Source organism: Episyrphus balteatus, chromosome 1 (assembly GCF_945859705.1).
Source record: "Episyrphus balteatus chromosome 1, idEpiBalt1.1, whole genome shotgun sequence".
Taxonomy (NCBI): Eukaryota; Metazoa; Arthropoda; class Insecta; order Diptera; family Syrphidae; genus Episyrphus; species Episyrphus balteatus.
The window spans coordinates 175,893,282-175,917,025 of NC_079134.1; the positions used below are offsets into that span (position 1 = coordinate 175,893,282).

General features: G+C 30.6%; 1 protein-coding gene across 3 annotated transcripts; it reads left to right on the forward strand.

The window, feature by feature from the left end:
- Positions 1–5,224: 5,224 nt before the first annotated feature.
- On the forward strand, positions 5,225–16,753 carry LOC129906000 (troponin C). 3 transcript variants are annotated; one of them, XM_055981624.1, is made up of 5 exons: positions 10,397–10,508; positions 11,056–11,203; positions 14,079–14,106; positions 15,496–15,891; positions 15,957–16,753. In XM_055981624.1, exons 2-5 carry the CDS (start codon positions 11,201–11,203, stop codon positions 15,989–15,991), a joined length of 462 nt encoding a protein of 153 aa, XP_055837599.1. In that variant the 5' UTR covers positions 10,397–10,508; positions 11,056–11,200; the 3' UTR covers positions 15,992–16,753. The 3 variants fall into 3 exon arrangements, with proteins under 3 accessions (XP_055837597.1, XP_055837599.1, XP_055837598.1); XM_055981622.1 differs by lacking the exons at positions 10,397–10,508; positions 11,056–11,203 and adding an exon at positions 5,225–5,457; XM_055981623.1 differs by lacking the exon at positions 10,397–10,508 and having other exon boundaries at positions 10,787–11,203.
- Positions 16,754–23,744: the final 6,991 nt, after the last annotated feature.

The window sequence follows — 23,744 nt, forward strand, 5'->3', positions numbered from 1 at the left end:
ATTCAAAAATATAGTACGTGTATCTTTATAGAAATGTTTGTCTTTTGTAAGAAAATAAAATTGAAAAAAAAAACATGAAAAATAAATAAATAGACATGACTCCAATTTTTTTGTATAGGTATTTCACGAAACTGCAGTGCATACCTACAACAAGTGTATATTTTGAAAACTGTGGTGAATTTTGATTTTAGAAAAATACCAATTTGTTTTTGTTACATGAGTAAGGTGAAAATGGATGGATTTGTTTTAATGAGTGCTATGGCCTTTTGTAAATCGAAACACAAAACAACTAAGCGATTTATTTTTGAATATTTTTATACCATTACGTAGCTTCTAGGTTTTTTTTTTGCTTCTTCTAATTATTTTAATAACAAGTTTTTTGTGACACTTTTCATTTGTTTTTTTTTTTTTTGTATTTTTTTTTTATAATTGATGAATGTTAAGAGGTCAGCCTAATAATTTGAAAGAAAAGATATGATCGGCGTCGATGGTTTCCTGTTGTCAGCTGTCGACATTGAACCTTTAGGACAGAGTGTTTAGAGGAATACATGCTTCACTTTGATATTGAGGTTTTCGGCAAAAATGTCGGCTAATCGTTGAACAGAGCTCTGAATTTAGATTCATTAAGAATGTTGGATCTTACTAAAATGTTTTCTATAAGATAAAAAATAAGCAAGTAAATTAATTTCATAGACTTCATTGTTTTCATTTCGAAAATTCCTTTTATTCATTTCTACCTGCATAATAAATATTTAATTCATCTGCATATTAGATAAAACTTTATGGAGCATGGAAGAACCTTCCTCGAACTGAATTTGTCAAAAAAAAAAAACACTTTTCTACAAATGAAAAATTCCAAAACGAATGTCAAAGTTAAATTTAAAATGCAGAATTTAATCGAAATCAGATATTTCGAAAGCCATAATTTACAATTTCTTGAATGGGTATAATTTTTGAATTTTTTTTATTTGTTTGACTAAATACATAGTATCTTAAGAATATTGTGTCTAAATTTTAAGTTTATTTGAGCGAAATTGAAGTTATGAAATTCTAATTATTTTTATACTTCACTTATGAACGTCTAATGTTCAAAACTTTTAATCGGTTTCCTCACAACTCACCGGTTCCAAGTCGGTGCCTCTTATAACTTTAAAACTACTGCACCGATATTTTTATATCTATTTGTACATATTTTACGAGCTAACGGTAGAGAGGTTTTCATTCAAATTTATTTTTTCATTAAAAATCACATTTTTGCCTGCATTGTGTTTTCCAAAAATTGAAAAGTTGAAATTACAAAAAAACCCCTCAGCGTTACCTCTCGAAAACTATTATTTGTACCGACTTCCAAAAAGGAGGAGGTATTTAATTCGTCTGTATTTTTTTTTTTATGTTTGTAACCTCATAACTTTGGACTTAGTCAACCAATTTTGATAATTCTTTTTGTATTGGAAAGCATGTGCAGTGTGGTCCCATTTCAATTTCGTCCAGTTATTGCCATGGAAACTATGAGAAAAACCATAAAATCCATGGAAGTCGGTTTTGTTTTTTTGATAAAAATGATTATTTTGATTTATAACCCAGTTATGAGAGGCACCGTGGCTCTACTTTTTTTCCGAAACACGTCCCAATTATTGATGCCATTGTCGTTTACCTCGTGAAAGTTTTTAATGATATTCTACGAATGCTACAGGTACCTACTTTAGTAACACTGGTCGTCAACGAAAATAGAGCTTAAACCAAACCATATACTTTTCTAACGGATTTTTGTGTGCTGAATGCTGATTCCGAATCAAGTCAAGTTCATATTTGAATATTAACAGGTCAGAAACGCATTTTGTTGTTACTTTTAGCGTTGAATTTCATCACCGTTAAATTGTTTTTTGCAAAACAACTTACGCAATCTCCAAAAGCCATATTTTATCGTCTTGAAAATGTTAATTTTTTTTTCAAAACTATTTTTTTCTAAAAGAGTATAGAAATTTATGATATATCTCAGAGGTTCAGGTAACTTATGGTTTTTTTTGAAGCAGATTTGAAGCAAATTCCAGTTTTGGATAGAAAAAAAGCAAAATATTACAGAAAAATATATACCCATTTTAGATCAAACGCCAAAAAACATTTCATTCAAGATTAGTTTTTGGGACCTTACAGCGAAAATAGTGATAAGCAGAGCTCAAAATCTAGACGTGATGGAATAAATCTGTTATGAGTTGTGAAATCAGTACACTCAAGTTAATTGAAATTACCATACAAAGTTCTTGCTCCCAACTTTTTTTGTTTTTTTTTTGCCGGCCAGTGTATTTAATGTGTTATTGGTTTTGGTGAATTGATTTCAACTATGTTGTCACAAAAAATTCACGAAAACCAGGGTTCTTTAATACGAATTAACATTAACCTTTCTCCAGCAGGCGTGTGGAATGTGTAATGTGTAGTGTATGGGCCCTATTAGTTAACGTTGTAGCTAGAGCATCGACCTTCTATTGATAGTTGAACATGGCGGAAAGACCTTAAGATATATCTAATCATTATTTACCAATAATTATAAACATTTTTAAAATCAATCAAATATTTAATCTTTCAGTTTATACTTTGTAAATTTAAATAATAAATAATAAAATTTGTAAATATAAATAATATTTTTCGATTCAAAAATATAATGTTATAATATACACCATTTATTTGTGACAGATACAAGTGTAATTTAGATTTTGATACTTACATATTTATAAGATTTATCTTGAAGTACTATTGTTAATATTTATCTACAGAAATAAATACAAATACAATACAATACAATTGTTTGAGATTTTTAGGTTGTATTATTTTTTTTTTTGTAAAATTACAAAGCTTTTAAAACTAAAGTTACTAGTATGTTCCAAATTCCAACGAATTGAATTATATTAATTTAGAAAAATTTATATCTAATTCTCCGTCAAATCAACTAATATGAGAAGTACACTCGGGCGTATGTGCAACCTATTTTGTCCTCAAATTCTTTAATTTTGTTGTAAAAATATATGATTTAATTACGTTTGTACAAAAAGTTCTTTTATATATGCCAATTGTATTCAAGGTAAAAGCTTTAAAAATGTACAAGAGTAATTACAAAAAAAAAAATAACTCCATAGACCGTTTATTTCACACCTGAACGTTGATACCATGTGGAATGTTAAACATTACTTTCGTTGGTTTTGCTAAAGCGCTATTTATTGGTCCTTTTCCATTTAATTTCATTATTATATGAGTTCAAAGAAATCACGTTTGCAGGTTCCCGGTTATGTTTCCTACACTTTTAAGTTCTTTTTTTTCGAAATCAATGTTAAAAAATCTAGAAAAAAAAATCGATATGCTTTGTTTTTAGGCTTACACATTGGTCGGATTTTAAATAAGGCTTACGAAAAATGACAATACAATTGAGTTTGTCGTTCGTAATCGAATCCGAACCAAAAACAAAATTAGCCAGACATATCATTGATGACAAGCTTTAAATTACAAGTGTTGGAATTAATGGCACTTATATTTTTTATATTTATTGAGCAAAAAAAAACGTGAAAATTAAAAAAATAAAATTGCTGATGTAGAAGCTACTGTTGAGCTATGTTACATCTACTATGTTTTAACGCTGTTTTTCTGCTCAAAAATATTCTCGAATAATTCGCTCTTCTTTAGCAGTGGAAACAGTTCCTTATTATCGGGAAAAATCTGAGAATAATTTGGTCAGGAATTTATCTTGCTAAAAAAAACCCTTTTCGTGCATAGTGGAAGGATTGCTCAGCTCTAGTTACCGCGTCAATAACAATTTGGAGGAGTATGAAGTTTTATTCGAATAGTTTATTTGGAAAAATTTCTTTTGGATACGGAAAAATGCTAGACCAAACATCGCCAGATGCGTTTTTGATAACTTTAAATTGGTGTGATGGCCTAGCCTACTATTAGACCTATCAAGGGAACCTGCCGTGAGAAAATACTGAATAAGTAGCCTGAAATTTGGCCTGGTCAAGAAAGGGACAGTTTAAACGACACCAAGAAAACAAACTTTATTACGGGCATGCTTGAACGTTGATTTTTATCACGCACAGTTTTCCAGTGAAATGTTCCACTAAAATTAATTAAAACTCAAGAATAAAAAGTAACTTCCTATTCCTTGTTAAAACGTAATATAATCCGCAGTTTTTAATTTCATTACATTGTTTCGTTTTATTTTATTTCAAAACCCCATTGTATACCCAAAAGTAAATAAATTTTTGAGACACTTTGGAAATTCGCCATATCATTGTCATAACCTTTACCTTTACCACAAACGCGTGCATTCCAATGCTGCTGCATCTGTGATTTTATATTCGACAACCAATTTGTTCTCATAGAGAGAATAATAATATATTTCCAGGCATGTACGGAAAATTTTTTGTTATAGATACTCGCCCGGGCCTCATCGGCCTAGCCACAATAAATTTCTATAATTGTGTTTAATATCGTAATGTTTTCCTATTTTTTTTTTTTTTTTTTTTTTCATTTTTATTAATTCTTTGTTTTCAAAAATTATTCAAATTCCACTTAAGCCACATAAAATTATTATTAAGTGCTGCCCAATGAAGATTATCCCACCATGCACGACGGACGACGGTTTTATTATTTTTTTTATGTTTTTTGCAAATCTCAAATAATATGTCCCAGCCAAATAGATGCATGCCGATATTTAGTTGCTGCCATATTCCAATGTTGTATATTTTTCTGTCTAAGTGGACTCTGATTTTTATTTATTTTTTTTAAATTTTTATTTAACAAAGTAGGCGGAGTGGTTGGTAGGGTGGACTCTCTGAGGTACTACACGACTAGTATAACACTACTCTGCCTAGCCCAGACATTGATCCGCTCCTATTCTTATATGTCGCAAAAAGTTTCAATTTCCAAAAGTGATGTGTGTAGTTGGTTATTTTTTTTATATTTTTTTTTAATGTTACTTTGCGATTTCAAAAAAATATAAAAAAAAAACATATATTTTTTTGGGGAATTGCCATTCAATGAACTGTCAACCGCGTTGATGTTAGACATAAGTGTGCTTCTAATGCAGCTCAGTTCAGTACACATTCATTGAATATTTTTAAGAGAATTTACGTAAAATGAAAAAAAAAAAAATATAACGATATGATTATAGTACATTTTCAGCGTTAATGAATTTTTCTCTCTCGTCCAGGAGCTGTGGGAACACGTCCAGTCTTTCTTCGTCATTCAATTGATAACGTTTCGGAGGTGGATTTTCCTCAAATCGCAAACAAGTCGACAAAAAATATTATACATCGACTTGGAAAATATTAATTCCATATTAAAATTTGGATTTTTTATCGAAAATATATTTTGAATAAAGTGATTTTAGTTTTTCATTTTTTAATTAATTAATTTTTCCATTTAATTAAAATTTTAATAAAAAAATATTTCAAAATGTCGAGAACAATGGTAAATAATTTTTTTTTTCTCCTACAAATAAAAAAAAAAATTAATAAAACAAAAACAGTGACTAAAACTCAATTGGACTAAATAATTAAACCATTATAATATTTTTTAATTGATTTAAAGATAACCCACGTTAATTTTACCTGCTTCGAGTTAGCAAAATTGAAAAATTGTGGTCGCTGATTTTGGCAATTTAAATTATTTTTAAATTTAGCTAAGTAAACGGTTGACTAAGAAAAACAAATGTTCTTAAGCTAAATAAAGACAATTCTGTAATTATTATTCGTTAAGTTTTTTTTTGTATTTTTCAAAAATAACGAAGGTCAAGAAAATACCAATTGTTATTTTTTGAATAATATCTGTGGTGACTAAAAATATTTTCTTACCACGGAAGTGTTTAAATTTGAATTTTGTGCATGAGTCAAGTGGTGGTTTAAAAAAAATGTTGCATAATATTTCAATTATTATTCAATAGTTACGTTTTTTTCAAAAAGAAAAATTTCTAAAATTGCAAGCTTACCATTTTTGAACTAATGCAAAATGTAACAAATATAAAGAAAATAAGTTTAGCTTTTAGATGTTATATTATTTAATAAATTTTTTTTAAATTTGCGATTTGAAAATTTTCGCTTTGCTACAATATATAATTTAAATAAAAGCCTTAAAAGAAGTGCAAGACATGCAGACAAAATACATATTTAAAAAAGTACACTGTGCATTCATCATATTTAAATACAATTGTTTTTGGGCTTACCTACTGCTGGCGGTTCTTATTAGAAATCTATTTTTAAAAATTGGAAATAAAATCGTCTACGTCTAGCTAAGAAGAAACGCATAATATTTTTGAGCTATGTATCTAAATTTATTGATTTTTACCTTAAAAATTAATATTTTGGTGGGAAAATTCTAATTAAAATTCTATACAATGTATATTTTGTTTGCTTAGACGATCAGTCAATAGGTGATTTTGCTCATTAATGGTAGTGCGTGGGCGACTGTTTAATATGTTGTAAGGACACATTTTTTGAAAAATATTAATTATTTGCCAGGAGATCGTTCTTCGTAGAAGTTTTCACCTTGTCTGTTGGGTTAATGTCATATTTATGACAATCTCTTAAACAACTTTGCGTACGAAAATATTTGTTTCATCTTGAATTAGTAAAATATTGTTCTAGTTTTTTTTACAGCTCGTCAGTTTTTTTCTTATTTGAATTTGCAAAATTATTTAACCATTTGACGTAAAAAAACGAGCCATTTTAACTCAAGAATTTAAAAATTGTTGAGTTCGTTTCAAATTTGTTGTCGCTTAAACTATTCATTCTTGTTTATTCTTAAAATTTATACAGAAAAATGGCTTAGGATCTCTATTTTACTTGCGATATAGGCACTTTAATCCGTCTGTCCGTCTCTCTGTCATTCTGCCAGAGGATATCTGTCGGTCTGTATAAGGAGCTACAGCCTAAACGGCTGAGTCGATCCACTTCAAACTTGATATGCAGCAATTTTTGGATCCTTTACAGAGAGGTAGAGGTAAAGGTATACCTGTCATATACCAATTTTTTAAAAGTTAAATTTTCTCAAAAACGACTTCTACAATTTTGATTAAAAAATTCAAGTACCTAATAGTTTTAAGACATGATCTCTGAAAAGACCGTTTTTTAAATTTCTTACTATATTCCAAACTACTGGTTCAATTTAAATGATTTTTTTAATGTAATAGCATTTATACCTATAGCTTTAATATAAATCAAAAATAAAATTTCAAAAAAAAAATATTTTTGGATTTTTATAAAAAATTTGAAAATTTTTTTTGAAAAGTCAAAATTTCAAATATCTACGTGACATTGAATTTTTTTTTTAATTTTGGTTTTAGGTGTTTCTTAGAAGTTGCTATAAAATGGAATACCAAATGTATTATTATTTTTTTTTTTCAATAAATTATGTATTTATAAAAAATTAGTTTTTTTTTTAAACTAAATTAAATTAAATTAAATTAAAAAACGGCTCTAAGGATTTTACATTTTTTTATTTCTAAAAAAGCATACTTGTTTTGGAGATCAATTTGATTTTAAAAGTTGTTTTATTCCTTTGAAAACCGAATTTTATTAAAATTCTTAAAAATTTTAGTAACTTTAACTCTAAGGTCCAATTTATTCACACTCAATTAAATTTAAAGTCGCCATTAAAAAAGGGAAATTTTAAAATTTGTATGCGATTTGACAGTTTTATAATTTTTAATGGAGCCTTTAAAAATAATGGAGAGTGAATAAATTGGGCCTAAGAGAAAGTTTGTGCGACCCAGTCGTGCATTTTTAGGTATGTATAAATTAAAGACTAAAACCCTGTCTGGTAATTTATTTATGAATGAATAATGTTTTTAATTTTTTGCAAATAATAATTAGGATGTTGTTTTGTGCATTTTTTAAACGCATCTAAAAAAAATCAAAGCTGTCGCTAATAATTATTCAAAATTAATAAATACAAACCTGATTGAAGGATGTTTTTTTTAAGACAGAATGGCTGGCTTTATTTATTTTTCACAACTTCGGTGCTGCAGGCATGAATTCAAAATGTTTTTTGTAACTTGATTACCAGGATAGCATTTCATTGGTTTTCTACCGCCCATAAATTCTTTATCGGGTTGAGATTAGGCAATCTAATGGAAACATTTTAAGACTTTTCAACTTTTGGGTAATTCCATGAAAAAGTGGACACGAAGTTTGAGCAAATAAAGCAGACTTTTTTAGTTTTTCCAATAGCAAATTACTATTTAAAAACGGCAGCTCTTTATGAAAGTTGCAAGAATTTAAATTCAGGGATTATAAATAATCTTAAATTATTTCTAAAGTAAAAAATTGCCAACAACAGAACAGAACCTTATTAAAACAATCGGGTTTTAATTATTGTTTTAAAATCTGCACTTGAAAGGGTTTGAAAAGAAAAAAAAAAACGACGATCAGACCGGAAATCGAACTGGAGACTTCAAATCATTAGTCGCACACCTTACCACCTGAACCAACCTGCTATGAATATATTGATCGCGATTTTTGTTCTAGTGCAAAGTTGAAAAATTTTAATAAGATTTTCTCTATAAAAATAATAAGAAATCTTCTTAAAAAAACTATATTAATCGTTGCTTTTAATAAGATTTCCCTAAAAAACATATGGGCAGTAAAACAATAAGGCAATCTGTTAGTTTTTAGGTGATGGTCATATTTTCCTCTGTGTAATAGTGACGATGAAAGTATCGCCTTACAATGGCTAAAATGAATTAACATTTAAGCAAGCTTCGTTACACAATATTGGATTTTAAAATGACTTTTATGTAAATGCATATATGCTTTACTTTTCCAACCACAGATTGCAGGTAACATAAGTTACTAAATTAACGTAACGTGAGTTATCTTACCTAAGTATTTTAAAAATTTTTTTCGAAATATTGGTTTTGTTACTAATTTTAAAATCTTTTAATTTTGTATGTATGGAATCTTCAATAAAAATAAATTTAAATTCTCAATTTTACATTAGCAAATGTTAAAAATAAAGAAAAATGTTTTACTTTACTACGAAAATAAGAGTTATGCTACATATATGGACAGTATTTTCGTATCAATTTATATTAAAATTGACAAAAAAAATCTTTTTAGGTAGTGGAAATGTTTGTGTTTGTTACGTGATTTACATGGAATTACATGAATTTACATGGAGTTAAAATTCTCAAAAATTTTCATGGTTTTCGTCATAACGTCTGTCGATATGTGCCTCGTTGCGAACATGAAGTTGCAGCCCAAGCAGTTGGACGGAATATCTTCAACTTTGGTTGCAATGATTTTTTCGTAGTTTTTTTTTTGTGTTTTGTAAAATCTACTTTAGAAAGTGCACTTTCCATACAATTTGTTGGAGTTATTGCAATATTCTCGAAAACGGCTAAGAAGATTTTGATTAAATTTGACAGAAGTAACGCTGCCGCTATAAGTAGTTTTTCTCAAAAAATGCGCGTAATGGAAATATGCAAGTCGTGCTTTTAATTTTTTAACTTGTACCTACAATTTAAATGATTTTTTTTTTATTAATAAGTTTAAAACTAATGTATTTTAAAATAAAGATTATGTACTCATTTTCTCAATTATGTAGTGAATCTAATTTAGATAACTATTTCGTTTATTTTGCCAATATTGGACTTCTTAAAAAAAGTAATATTTGATTCTAGCTTTTTTTTTAACTTGTGAATAAATAGTTTAGAAATCAACTTTTGAATGTTTCCAGACGCACTTTTTCAAACGGTCTTTTTATGAGTTGCTATTATTGCAGGCAATCTTTATCGAGTATTGTTAATAACTCAATTTTTTAAATGTTTGTATTTACGAATTATCGTTATAAATTTAGGAAAAAGAAATTAAGGTAGGTATATCCAGTGAACAAAGACCTCATACCTACAGTTTTCCACTAAAACACAATATTTCGTTGTACAATTTTTTAATATTTTAAATAAACAGCAATATGACAAAATAGCAATCAGCGAAATGAAATTCAAAGATATTTAATCAAAAAACCACCACCAAACCAAACTAGACAAATAAATGCTTCTCGTCGGCCTCCTTTCTACGCCCTACCCGGCTTGTTTCATAAGGCAGAAACGAAACAAATGAATATACTTCTTCGAAACAGCGGTGATCTTCCGATCACTATCATCTTCTCAGTATGTTCAAAATATATGCAACATTTCTTGGCTAAAATCCTATTTTTGACACCCAGTTGCAGTTTTGGCATAGTGGCAATATTAGTGCAACAAAACATCATCGTTGTCGTCGTCTTCTATTCTATGCCTCTTCTCTGTGTTGTAATTTCGAGGCAACTTTTACACAAATAAACAATTGAAAAAATAAAAGAATACAAAAATATGTTCCCTTGTGCAAAAAAAATATATGCATTCGAATATTACTCTTTGTCATTTTAGTCGAAGGATTTTTTGTTCGTCAATCTTTTTTAATCCGTGTGCGAAGATCTAGAATCATAGAATTCTATCTACTCTCGGGCACCCATCGATCTTCCAAGTGCATATAAAAAAGAAAAATAGTTTTACATTTTTTTTTTCTTAATTATTATTTTTATTTTTTTATTTAAACTTATAGTTAGTCTCGAGAAAATAAAAGAAATTTTTGTCTTTTGTGTAAATTTGTATTGTTTTTTTTTTTTTTTTGGTTTTTTGAATATTGAATGTGGTTGGTGTTGTGTGGTGGTTGTTGGTTGGTAACAGCTGATTTAGCACTTCGGATGCATTACGTCTGGGTGCACGATGGCACAGCTTTAGCTACCTCCTCTGCCCACACTGCACCACCACATTTCTATAATATTCACACTTGAAAAAGTGAGGAATTGCGAGAATAATTTTTGGACTTATTATTCTGTATCCGATCGAATGAGGAGGTGTTGTGCGCGGTCCTCAGCTCCTTAGAAAACACCAAAAAAAAAATTCCACTAAATTTTTCAAAACTAAATAAATTCTTCCGCCGTAACTACCGCTTCGATTTATAATTTCTTCTTTATTTTTTATTAATTTCAAAAACGTTCAACTCAAAACATTTCCAAACAAAACTCAAGTCTTTGAAATATTAAATCCTGTTTATTTGTCAATCTCTGTTAAGTGTCTACAGTTTTTTTGTACCAACTAATTTTTTTTATTTTTCCTGTAAAAACTTGGTGTTGAATTCTTGTTTTGTGTGTTTTTACGTAAAATAGTCTTGCAATGGTGAGTGTTTAATGTTTTTTTTATAAGCAAAATGGTTTTTTTTTATTATGAATTGTCACATTATTATGATGGCATTTTACATAAATATCATACATTTATTACACAATCGTCAAAGTGCTTGTTTGTTTGGTGCAATCAGACGACGACGAAGGGTTACATAGTTTTGCACAAAGATTTTTGATGAATATCGTAGAAAAGAGTGTATTATTTTAAGCAAAGTATTATATTTAGATCGCAGGCAATTTAGCATAGCAGCAGCACATCGGAATGGCGATGGCGGCTGGTTTTCTCATGATGGCATCGAGTTAGATGAGCATAATCTTCTAATTGTAGATACTTTTCTAGATCTACGATGAGTACCTATTTGCGTTTGGTATTGCTTAACCCATGCATCCGATGGATGCTCTCGAGGTCGGTCTGTTATGAAGGACGGTGGCGGCTGCGGCAATGGTGCGGCGGTGGTGCCATGGCGGCGCGGCATGGTGATGATGGCAGTGTGGTGTTATTTTTGTTGTTGTTGGTGTACCACATAAATGTTAAATGTAACATGAATAGATGTTTTTCAATTTTTCAAAAATGTATTTATAAATCAATGGTAAATGACATTATGAAGGAGATGAAGTCATGGATGTATGCAAATTTGGGTTCCTGATCATATTAGTGGTATGTAGGTGATGGGTGGGTGTATTTCTACCACACTCATTAGTATTTTCAGTTGATAATCCTGCCTGGTGCAGCGCTCCTTATTTGGATTATTCTTAAATTACCTAGGATATTTTTTTAGAAGATTTATGATGAGGTGATATTTTTTTGTTAGGATTTCTTGATCTGTTAAAATCAAACAATTCTATTTATATTTGACAATCGTTAGTTGCAGCTCTTGTGAAAGGCACTCAACTCTCATAAATAAACTTAAAATTAAAACCTTTTGATGTAATTTTGAGTTCCACGTGATAATTTCAAATGCATAAGTATCATTTAAGAAGAATATTTAAAAATGATGAGAAAAATTTTTGCGTCGATTATTTGGTATTTATTAGAAAGAGAGAAACTGCTCTTTCGTGTAAACCAAATGAAAAACCAAAATTGAAATTAATAACAAAAATATGAAAAAAGCATCCTCAAAGTTGCAGCACTCTTCTAACATGTCAGGTTTAGACAAAAAACGTTGAGTGTGCTACGAAGTTGTAAAAAGGTAGTTTTTACAAAATATAGTTTTAGTTTTAGTTTTTTTTATAGTTTTAGCGTTTTGCCATGGCAACACAGTCATTATTTTACTATTTAAGAGAATAGGAAATAAACTGCAAGGCTTGAGAATTTTTTTCTCAATTTCAAAGTAAAAACGGTCACTATGGCGTATACGCAACATTTTTTTTGAAAATTGATTTGCTCAAACTTTTCATGTCTATCGATGTTTATGAAGAATAAAAGTCTTTCGAAGTGGAACACCTAAAATACACCAGAGATTGCAGTTACGTTATAAGGGCCAATTTCATTTTTCATTGAAAAAAAAAAATTAGTCGAAAAACTAATTAGAAAACTATTTACGTATACAACAAAAACAAATTTTGATTGAATTGTTCGTAAATCAAGGTATCACTGTAGTCTGTCTTGGTAAAGCAGTTGTTTTTCATTCAAAATATATTGCTATCCCAGACCATTTGCCTGAAGATATAACGTATATATTCTCATTATATGGATTTCGTCTTATATAGAATAGAATAGAAATAGAATAGAAGTAGCTTAAATTTCAAAATTAAACTTTCTGATGAATTTTATATTAAATATTGTGTGCCCCAAGGGAGCCACCTAGGTCCATTGGTATTTATCTTAATAAATTAACGACTTGCTTTCAATAAAAAAAATATTATTTTAAGAAAATAACATCAACACACGACTGTTTAGAATTTTGAAAGTGATCTGTATTTGATAATCGTGTAATGACAACAGTATTAAATTTAGACAAATTAAAAAAAAAAATTATACGCGTAAAAAAACGTTATTTATTACTTATGATATGTGGGACTCATCATACTGGATAAATTATCCTTTTTTTCGATCTCGGAACTATTCTTTACCAAAAACAAACTTTCATCGATCACTTATTAACAATGTTATTAAAAAAAGCAAATAAAATTTTGGGAATTTATAAAACGATATACTCGTGAGTTCCAAGGTCCTTAAAATACTATATGTGTCTTTTGAGCGATATCAGGGGCCCCAGAACTTACTAGTTGAGCCCTATTGAACGTCGGGAAATACTTGTTTTGGTCTGAATAATGCTTCCTGAAGTCCAACGGACCGCACCAATTAATGTTGAAAGTCGTTGATGTAGCTTTTGTAGTAAATTGTGAAATAGGCCTCAGTCCTTGAATACTGCTGTGTAGCATGATTTCAGTCTTTAACGTAACTTTTTTTTGTAATTGCTTCATTTAATGATAAATTAAAAAGCTTAAAGATTAAAAAAAAAATAGTTTTTTTTTAAATGCACAACCTTAATGTATGTATGCAAATAATAATGTATGTTTAGTAATGTTAAAATCTAACGTTAGTTTAGTATTTAACGAATAAAATAAATAGATTTTATTTCATTCAAACTTAATTTCACTTTTAAAAATAAAACAAAATTAAATATAAATTTTTTTTAAACAATTAAAGCAGAAAAAACTTAAATTTATTTTGTTTTTATAAAATTTATGATATTGATGACAAAAAAAAATCATTTTAATATTTGAATTTCAACATAAATCGCAATCAAAGTTCTTTGATAAATTAGTATATTATTATTCATCTTAAAAAAAAATCAAAACAAATAAAACCTTTCTCATAATAAAATTATAATTATTCTTGTTTTTGTTTTTTCTTCTAATTTTAGGATGAGCTCAACAAAGAACAAATCGCTTGTAAGTATAACAAGATACAACATCAGAAGTGTCTACAGTCATGGCCTCGTGTGGTTTTTTGATGTCGCAAGTCTCGCAACCAACACCTAAAAATACACACTACTTGAGAAAATCATTTGTCAACCACAATATTTTGATACTCTCCAACATGCAAGATCAGGCCTTATGTCTATAAGACATCATTATGATCAAAACTGACAATGCATTTCGATCTTGAGGCGGGGTACAATTTAAAAAAAAAGTTTACTTCACATCGCAAAGAGCGAGTGAAATACAAGTGTTGAAGAAAACCCTCAATTTGGGTTAACCAAATGACTGTGAATGTGACAGCTTTAAGACAGAAAAAAAACGGTCTTGAATTAATTGATCTAAGAGTATATCATACCGTCTGGAAGGTATAGAATTCAATTTTCCCATAGCTTTTGATGTGAACCTGTCCAAATCTTCCGCAAAATGATGTTCTTTACTGAATATGAAACCGCAAAATGCCATCACTTTACATATATAGAAGAATCTCACATTATCATCTCTCATCAGCAATTATGGCTAAGGCCAATTAATAGTTAGGTTATGTTTAATAAGAATGTCTTTTTTGAAATTCCTTTATAGCAGAATAGAAATGGGGAAAGGGAACTGTGCGGTGGTGATTTATATTGCTGGCGGGTTATTCAACTTAATAATGCTGCTCTGTGCTCTACCCACACAAGAAACAACTCGTTACACAAGTCAAAACACAAAATATTGGTAACACTCATGTGACAGATAAAAGCTATACACAAGTCGTCCGCGTCCAATGGATTCTGCGCGCGATCGCGTGTGCTTGTGCTTACTCAACAGCTAGAGAATGTTTTTTGAGCCTTTCCCAGAGGAGTAAACTCTATAGCTACCGTTCAATAGTGGCAAACTACTATAGTCAAACCCAAGACAATATGCATATATACAATTGCACATACCAACTTGTGCTCGATTGTAGGTATGAATAACAAGATATTTCGAAAGTCAATTTTACAGCTACAAGAGTTAGTATATCGGCAACACACATGACGTACAAGATGCCTATAATAAATTTCCTCTCAATCTTTGATGGGTGTGCTTGACTGCGCGTTGATGTTTGTCAATCTATCAAATGGATAGTTGATAGTTTGTTTAGCATTTGGCCCCCAAAGCCAATTAATGTCTGAGCGATATGGCTAGTTAGTTTGATTAAATTATTAGTTGTTATAAAACTCAAGCTTGAGGCGATACGATGTTTGAAAAAAGTATCAAAACACAAGTTGTTACTTAGAGGCTTCAAACTAGACACAATATTAGCTTTTTCTTTTCAAAAATTAGGGATCAATGTCAAAAAAATGTTCTATAACTATTTTCTTTTTTTACATAAAAAATTAGTGCTCAAAAACGCCTTCAATGCATTCGATCCTGCAAAGAATGGCTACATTGAAGCCACCATGGTTGGCACAATTCTAAGCATGTTGGGCCATCAATTGGACGACAAACAATTGGCGGAAATTATTGCTGAGGTCGACGATGATGGCTCTGGACAAATTGAGTTCGAGGAGTTCACAACTTTGGCTGCCCGTTTCCTTGTTGAGGAGGATGCCGAAGCTATGCAAGCCGAGTTGAAAGAAGCCTTTCGTTTGTATGACAAAGAAGGAAACGGTTACATTACGACCGGAGTGTTGAGAGAAATTCTACGTGAACTTGACGACAAGCTTACCAACGACGATCTTGACATGATGATTGAAGAAATCGATTCTGATGGTTCCGGTACTGTTGACTTTGATGGTAAGATTGAATAATTCAAATATAAAAATTATAAATTCACTGAATAATACTTTTTTTTTGTTTAGAATTCATGGAAGTCATGACGGGAGGTGATGATTAAAAATGTAGCCTAAGATAGTATCTTATACACCTTCATGCCACCTTATTCAGCGAATTCAGCAACACCAACATTTTAATCAATAACGTACAAGTGCATAGACATAGACGTATAATAAATACTCTTATTACCATTTTACACCTCGAAACGGACACTTCAATCAAAAAATAGCATAAATTGGACTTATTACATCTTTTATGCATAATAAAATCAAGCACCTCTATATTTAATTCGACTTCTGAGATAGCTACTGTGACATTTAAAAAGTCATAACATGAGCATGGCCTTGGATCAGTTTGAGTCACATGTCACAATAAGACAGTTTAACATGTCGAAAATACACACCCTCCTGGGGTAACCCGCATAAGATTGTATAATTTAATTTAAAAAAAATTACATTTTGCTATTTGAGATATGAACTTGGACGTATAATAATGTGCGGTTTGAGAAAAAAAATATAATTTTAATTTAATTTATTTACTTTTTTATTTTATCTTTTTTGTAGAAACTTAAAAGCCAAAATGAGTAAATTCTAGTCCTTGACAATATTTTATGTATTTTATGAAAAGACAATAATTGGGTGTATAGCAGCATTATGTAATCAAAAATGTTTAAAAATAAATTATTTTCTATGCTTCATTTCTTTTATGTTTTGTATTAATTTAAATTGTATACAATGTATTACAAAAATAATAAAAAAAAAACTATATAATTAATCTTTGTATAAAGTGCCTAGTAAAATAAAGATGTAATTTCGTTAACACATTTTTCATGGTTTTAATATTTTATTTATTTTTATATTAGAGAAAAGATATGTATCAATATTAAAAAGTTTGCTTGTTTCCTAATAAACAAAAACACAAATGGAAAACATGACAATAACCCTTCTGGAATAATAAGAAAGTTCTTCCTGACGTTCACTTAATTTCTAACTTTTGATAAGTTTTGAGTAAGAACAAACTCAAGATAACAATCAAAGTTTAGAACTCAATTCAGTTATTCTATAGAACAGTCAGGTCATTCATTATTCCCAGCTACACCATAATTCATTATAAAAGTGTTTTTACTTGCGATATACATACATAGGTACTACATATTTATCAAGTTATGCATTCGTACAAAAAAAAAAGTTGAGATAACATTTTTCCATGACATTACGATGGTAGACAATGCCAACAAAGTGGGTCCCGGAAGTCTGTCTGTCTGTCTGTCTGTCGGTCTGTATAAGGAGCTACAGCCTAAACGGATGGACCGATTAATGTCAAATTTGGTATGTAGCGTTATTTGGCGACTCTCCAGAAGGGTTTTTGGAATTAATTTTTTTGGACCAAAAATAACGGTACTTGCCATATATCGATTTTAGTAAAATTGAAATATCTCAAAAACGGCTCCAACGATTTTGTTTAGAAATTCAAATGTTAGTTCTAAGCTAAGGTCTATCTTCTAATGAAAAAATTTTTGTTCGAAAATCATTATTAACGGTACCTGCCATAGAACCGTTTTTTTTCAAATCCGATTATCTCCGAAACTGCTTATTTGATTTCAACGAAACTTTTTGTAAAGAAGAATTTATTTAATTTATATATAAACCAAAAATAAAATTTCCAAAAAAATAATTTTTGGATTTTTAAAAAAAAATTGAAATTTTTTTTTTTGAAAAATCAAATTTTCGAAAACGGGACATTGAATTTTTTTGAAATTTTGTTTTTAGATGTTGATTAGTGATTTCTACAAAATGGCATACCAATTTTACTTTAGAACTTTTTTTCCACAAACTTTTTTAAAAAACGGCTCTAACGATTTTGAAAATTTTTTTTTTCTAAAAATGCATCTTAATATATCAATCAAAACTTCATACTTGTTTTGGAGGGCAATTTGATTTCAGATTTAATTTTTTTTTTTTTTAAACGAATTTTATTTTTTTTTTCCAAAAAATTTAAGCAACTTTAACTCTAAGAGCAAGTTCGTGCGACGCAGACGTGCATTTTATTTTTTTATGTTCAACAACGGTTTTATCAAAAGCTTATTTTTCTACGAGATTTTTAAGAATCTATCTAAAATATAGCATGCCTACTTTTCACTTTAGATAATGTTCTTTTTTATAGTTTTAAGCCTACCTCCCAAAGGACATTTTATTTGAAGTAGACTAAATGATATCTAAAATTGCTTTCATAATTTATTTTTGTGTAAAATTTGCGAATTTAATATTTATTCGTTACTTCGAAAATGGGTAAATTATTTATTTAAAAACTTGTTATAAAATTTAAATAAGAAATTTCAAAAATGGGATGCCAGAAACTTTGTTAATATCAATTTTAAAATTGGTATATATGTAAAATGAATTCTTTTATCAAAACACACGATTTAATGCCATCTAAAATCATTACAAAAAGGAGATTTAAAATTTGTGTTTAAGGAAGTTGTCCATTTATTAATATAAAAAAATAAAAAATAATGGTACAAAGTTATTCTGCAATTAAGCACCAAAAATTTAATAAAGTGCAAACCTGAAGTAATTTTTGTCTAGATTTAAAAATTTACAGTATACTACAGAATATTTAAATCCAAATCCTACCCAGTAAAGGTAAACAAAGAAAATGCATAGTTGTCTCAGGGTTTTTTTTTACTTTTGACCAGATCGAAAAAAGTCATGCATGTGGAATTTACGCCTCCAGTGAGGTCAATTTGACGTACATTACATACATTCAAATTAATTCAAAATCGGATATAACAAACTCGACTAGAAAATATTGTCGTGACCTTATTGGCCTCGTTATAAACGGTTATTCGTTATATCGGTTATTCTGAATTAAACTTTAAGTCCCGATTGAGGATTATACAAATTGTAGCCATCGATCGGTTATAATGAACAAAATTTCTAGTCAATCTATTAAGCTATAACCGACTGGTAGGTAGGTAGGTAGAGATGGCGGTCAAGGCAAACCATGTTTGATTGACCCAATTAGCGCAGGATGCGCCGTTTTGATACCAAAACTTATGAAACCTGTGAGTGATAATTGGATTTATTTGAAATACATTTTTTAATTGGTTTTTTAAAAAAGGGAAAAACAAGTGTTAGGCAGTCCTAAATCCACTTTGTTGCATTTAGGAACGAGATCAAGTCTTTGATCTTTGATTCTGAGATGTTATCTATGACATTAAAGAATTCGCTCCCCAGAGAGAGTGCTCTATTCCTAGCAAGGGCGGGACATTGACATAGGAAATGGTAGACCGTTTCTTTTTCTTGCTGGTCCAAGCAGCTGCGACAGTAGGTATTGTGCGGTATACCCAACTTTGCTGCATGTTCCCCTATCGGCCAATGTCCTGTACACACCGCAACGATTCTGCTAATATCTTTTCTGGGTCTAGAGATTAGGTCATATGTTTTGGATTTATTATAGGTGGGCCAGATTTTTCTGGATATGACGCAGCTAGTCAAGTTGTGCCACCTATTGTTAGCTTTTGTTAGGTATTTTAAGAAGATATCGCCCTTCATGACTCCTATGGGAATGTTGACTATTTCTGCTAGTGACTCATGAAGGGCTGATCCTTGCCTGGCCAGTTCATCCGCCTTTTCATTGCCTTCAAAACCACTGTGACCTGGGATCCAGATGAGAGTGATTGTGAGGCTTTCACTCAGCAATGAGAGTTCCTCTCTGCACTGCTGAACCAATTTGGAGGATGTCGTGACCGAAGCAATTGCTTTTATAGCTGCCTGACTATCTGTTAGTATAGCTATATTTTGGTTTTGATTTGGATATACTCTAAGTAATTTGCAAGCTTCTTTAATTGCCAGCAATTCCGCTTGGAATACACTTGCAAAGTTTGGTAGTCGAAAGGATTTTGAGATATTGAGGGATTCATAGTAGACACCCGAACCGACCCCACAGTCCATTTTTGAGCCATCAGTGAAAATGCAGGTGTCGAAGCCTCTCGTCACAATGCCCTCTTCCCAGTCTGATCTCGACGGGAAGCTGACCTTGCAATTCATTACAGTATTCAAAATAGGGGTGCAGTAGTCCGTGGGTGTCAGAAGCATATCCGATGGTATTAAATTTGTTGTGTCACTGTGACCAAAAGATTTTGCCTTCCAACTACCTGTTTCTTTTAGCCTTAAAACGCTACAAGAGACCTGGTATTTGATATGAAGGTCTATGGGTAAGAGGTGCAAGAGAACGTTTAGAGCCTCCGTGGGGCACGACCGGAGGGCTCCAGTCGTCCCTACGCTTGCTGTTCTCTGGATTTTCTTAAGTTTGTTGATGTTATAAGCTTTACTGAGTGCAGGCCACCAAACAATGGCGCCGTAGGTAAGAATGGGTCGTACAACCGCTGTGTAAGTCCATAGAATCATTTTTGATTTAAGACCCCATTTTTTCCCAAAGGTTTTACTGCAGGCATAGAAAACAATGCTCGCTTTTCTAACCCGCTCTTCTATATTAAGCTTCCAGCTCAGTTTAGTGTCCAAAATTACACCTAAATATTTGGCGCTAGAAGAAAGTGATAAGATTTGGCCGTTGAGCTGAGGTAAAGGGAAGACAGGGATTTTGGTTTTAGTTGTAAAAAGCATCAGTTCCGTTTTACTTTGATTAACTCCTAGGCCACAGCTTGTAGCCCAGTTGCTAACTTTTCTCAAAGCCGTGTCAGTCATTTCACTGATCACAGGTAAAAACTTTCCTGATACAAGTACAACCAGATCATCCGCATATGCCACTGCCTTCACTCCACTTCTCTCAAGCTTCACGAGGATATTGTTCATGACAAGGAGCCATAACAGTGGGGAAAGAACGCCACCCTGAGGCATACCCCTATTAACGCATTTAAAACAGTTAGAATTTCCTAAGCTTGCTTGAATTCTTCTCTCTTTTAGCATTGAAATAATCCAACTTCTGATATAGTCTTCTACTTCAAAAGTCACTAGGGCTTCGAGAATAGATTCGGTTAGGACATTGTTAAAAGCTCCCTCTACATCCAAGAAGGTAGCTAGGGTATATTCTTTAAAGTGTAACGAGTTCTCAATTGTTCGAACGACTTCATGGAGGGCTGTTTCCGTAGATTTGCCCCTCATATAAGCGTGCTGCGAACTGGCTAGAGGACATCTTTTAAAAATGTCTCTAATATGAGTTTCTAAGATTCGTTCTAAGGATTTAAGTAAGAAAGATGTTAAACTTATTGGCCGGAAATCCTTCGCGGATTCATGTCCTCTTTTGCCCACTTTGGGTATGAAAACCACGCTAACTTGTCTCCAAGACTTGGGCACATGATTAAGAAGAAGGCAGCCTTTAAAGATTTTTTCAAGCCATGGAACTGCTATCTCTTGCTGATTTTGCAGCATAATGGGCAGAATACCATCAGGGCCTGGGGATTTGTACGGAGAGAAAGTGTTAATAGCCCAAGCTATATTTTCTTTTGTTATCAGGAGGTTTACTTGCTCAGTCGTAACTGATAGCAAAGTGGGATTTATGTTCACTTCAGAGGTGCTATCAACGCACCCCGGAAAATGAGTAGTCATTAATAATTCTAAGGATTCAGCTGGAGATATTGTCCAGGATCCGTCAGACTTTTTAAGAAACGAGGGATTTGAGTGTTCCCTCGATAAAACCTTGCTAAGCCTGGCAGAATCCTTAATATCTTCTATGGAGTGACAGTATTCCTCCCAGCTTTCCTTTTTGGCTGATGCTATGCTACGCTTGTAGACTCTTAAGCAATCTTTATAGGGTTCATAGAATTTGTGTTTATGGCAGATGTTGAAGATTGTTCTAGTCATTTTCCTCAGATTAGACAGGTCTTCGTTCCACCAAGGGGGAAATATTTTGCTACTATGTCTCACCGGACAAGAGACTTTAAAGGCAGTGATCATTGCTCGTTCAAAGGTCATTACCTTTGATTCGAGCTCATCCACCGAATCTGTATTTATATTGGGTATATTGCGTAACTTTGCACTAAAAACTTGACCGAAATTCTTCCAGTCAGTTCTTTTGGGATTTCTATAAGGGGGTGGGATTTTGGTTTCAAACTTAAGTTGGAACAGAATCCAACTATGGTCTGAAAAGGATTTTAAAGGGGATACTCTCCAATTTTCAACCTGCAAATTGAAGTTGCTATTTGTAATAGTAAAACCGACTGGTACTTTTGAAACTTATTATGTCAAGTGATGGTGGCGTAGTTGAAACTTAATTGGAAAGGAAGGGTAGTGTCTTATTTAACACTAAGAAGAAAAAGTGGTCCTTAAATCTAGAACATAAACGGTATGGAAATAAAATAGAATTTCTTGTTTTCAATAAAAAAAAATAGATACAAAAATCCTTTTTTTCTTTAAGGTTATTAAATAAAAACTTTAAAAATATTGAAATACTTTCAAGCAGGAACCTCTAAATTTTGAGAAGAAAAGGTAAAAAAATGAGAAAAACATTTTCCGCCCCTGAAAAAAATGTTTAACATCTTTCAAATGAATTTTTTAACAGTTTAAATGACTTTTAATTAAGCACATTATTATTTTTTAATGTGGGTTATATAGTCATATACATTAAATTATTTTTTTTTTTTAGCGGCGTTTCGAGGATGGTCAACCTCTTCATCAAATCTTTATTTAAAAATATTACATAATGAATACCACTATCTTAACATTAATAAAAATTAATTGCTTAATACTTACAATTATGTACAATATTTGTTGAGAGGCAATTCATTTTTGATTTATAACAAAATATCAAAATATTTAACATGAAAATTAATTCAAAATTTATAGTAATTAATATAAATGTTTGGCGTCATAAAATATTTTCAGTAAAAATGAAAGTGAATCAATAAGAAAAGCGTTGTTTCTTAAGAATGGATTGAAAACATTGCCTTTAACAATATTTATATAATTTGGTAACAAATTAAACACATAATTTCATTATGATGGTAGGTAATTCACAAAAAATAAATATTATTCTATTTGTAGGTATGGTTCAATTAAAATAAATGTTTTTTTTTTTTTTTAATTTTATTTGGGGATCATGAATTGTTGTTTTTTATTTTCATACAAATATTTAAATACAGTAAATATAAATTAAACTTATTACATACAGGGTGTCCCAAAAGTAATGGATCAAACGAAATATGATGATTGGGGAACTTAAGGGCTCTCAGAATTTGGTAACTTGTTCATCCCAAATCCTTACGGTTTCAATTTAATGCAATTCTTGTGAAATTTCGAAAAATTCCTACTTGGCAACAGTATTTTTCTTCCTGCGCCCATTATTGATTTTTGTTTTTTTTTTTTAATTATTTTACGAAAACATTGCCAAATAATAAGATACGATTCATTTATCAAAAGATTTTTTGTTCCATACGCCATTTCGCTGCAAATTAACTAACAGTTTCAAGTTTTATAAAAAATCTATTTCTAACTTTTATTTGAGAGCAACACCGCAAAAAAATTTTGTACGGTGTGACACTGGTTTATTATTTTAAAAACTTGTCCCAGTATTGCAGTTTTAAAAAAAGTATAAAAGTTTCCAAAGTTGAAGTTAGATCGCAAAATATTGCAATTTGAATTCAACAAAACAAGGTTTTTCAGAATAATAAACCAGTGTCACACCGTACAAAATTTTTTTGCGGTGTTGCTCTCAAATAAAAGTTAGAAATAGATTTTTTATAAAACTTGAAACTGTTATTTAATTTGCAGCAAAATGCCGTATGGAATAAAAAATCTTTTGATAAATGAATCGTTCCTTATTATTTGGCAATGTTTTCGTAAAAGAATTTAAAAAAA

What these genes read in the sequence shown, in the direction of transcription:
- LOC129906000 (XM_055981622.1), top strand. An exon ending in CAACAAAGAACAAATCGCTT is followed by an intron (nt 14,107 to 15,495) that starts GTAAGTATAACA and finishes ATAAAAAATTAG; the next exon opens with TGCTCAAAAACGCCTTCAAT. An exon ending in CGGTACTGTTGACTTTGATG is followed by an intron (nt 15,892 to 15,956) that starts GTAAGATTGAAT and finishes TTTTTTGTTTAG; the next exon opens with AATTCATGGAAGTCATGACG.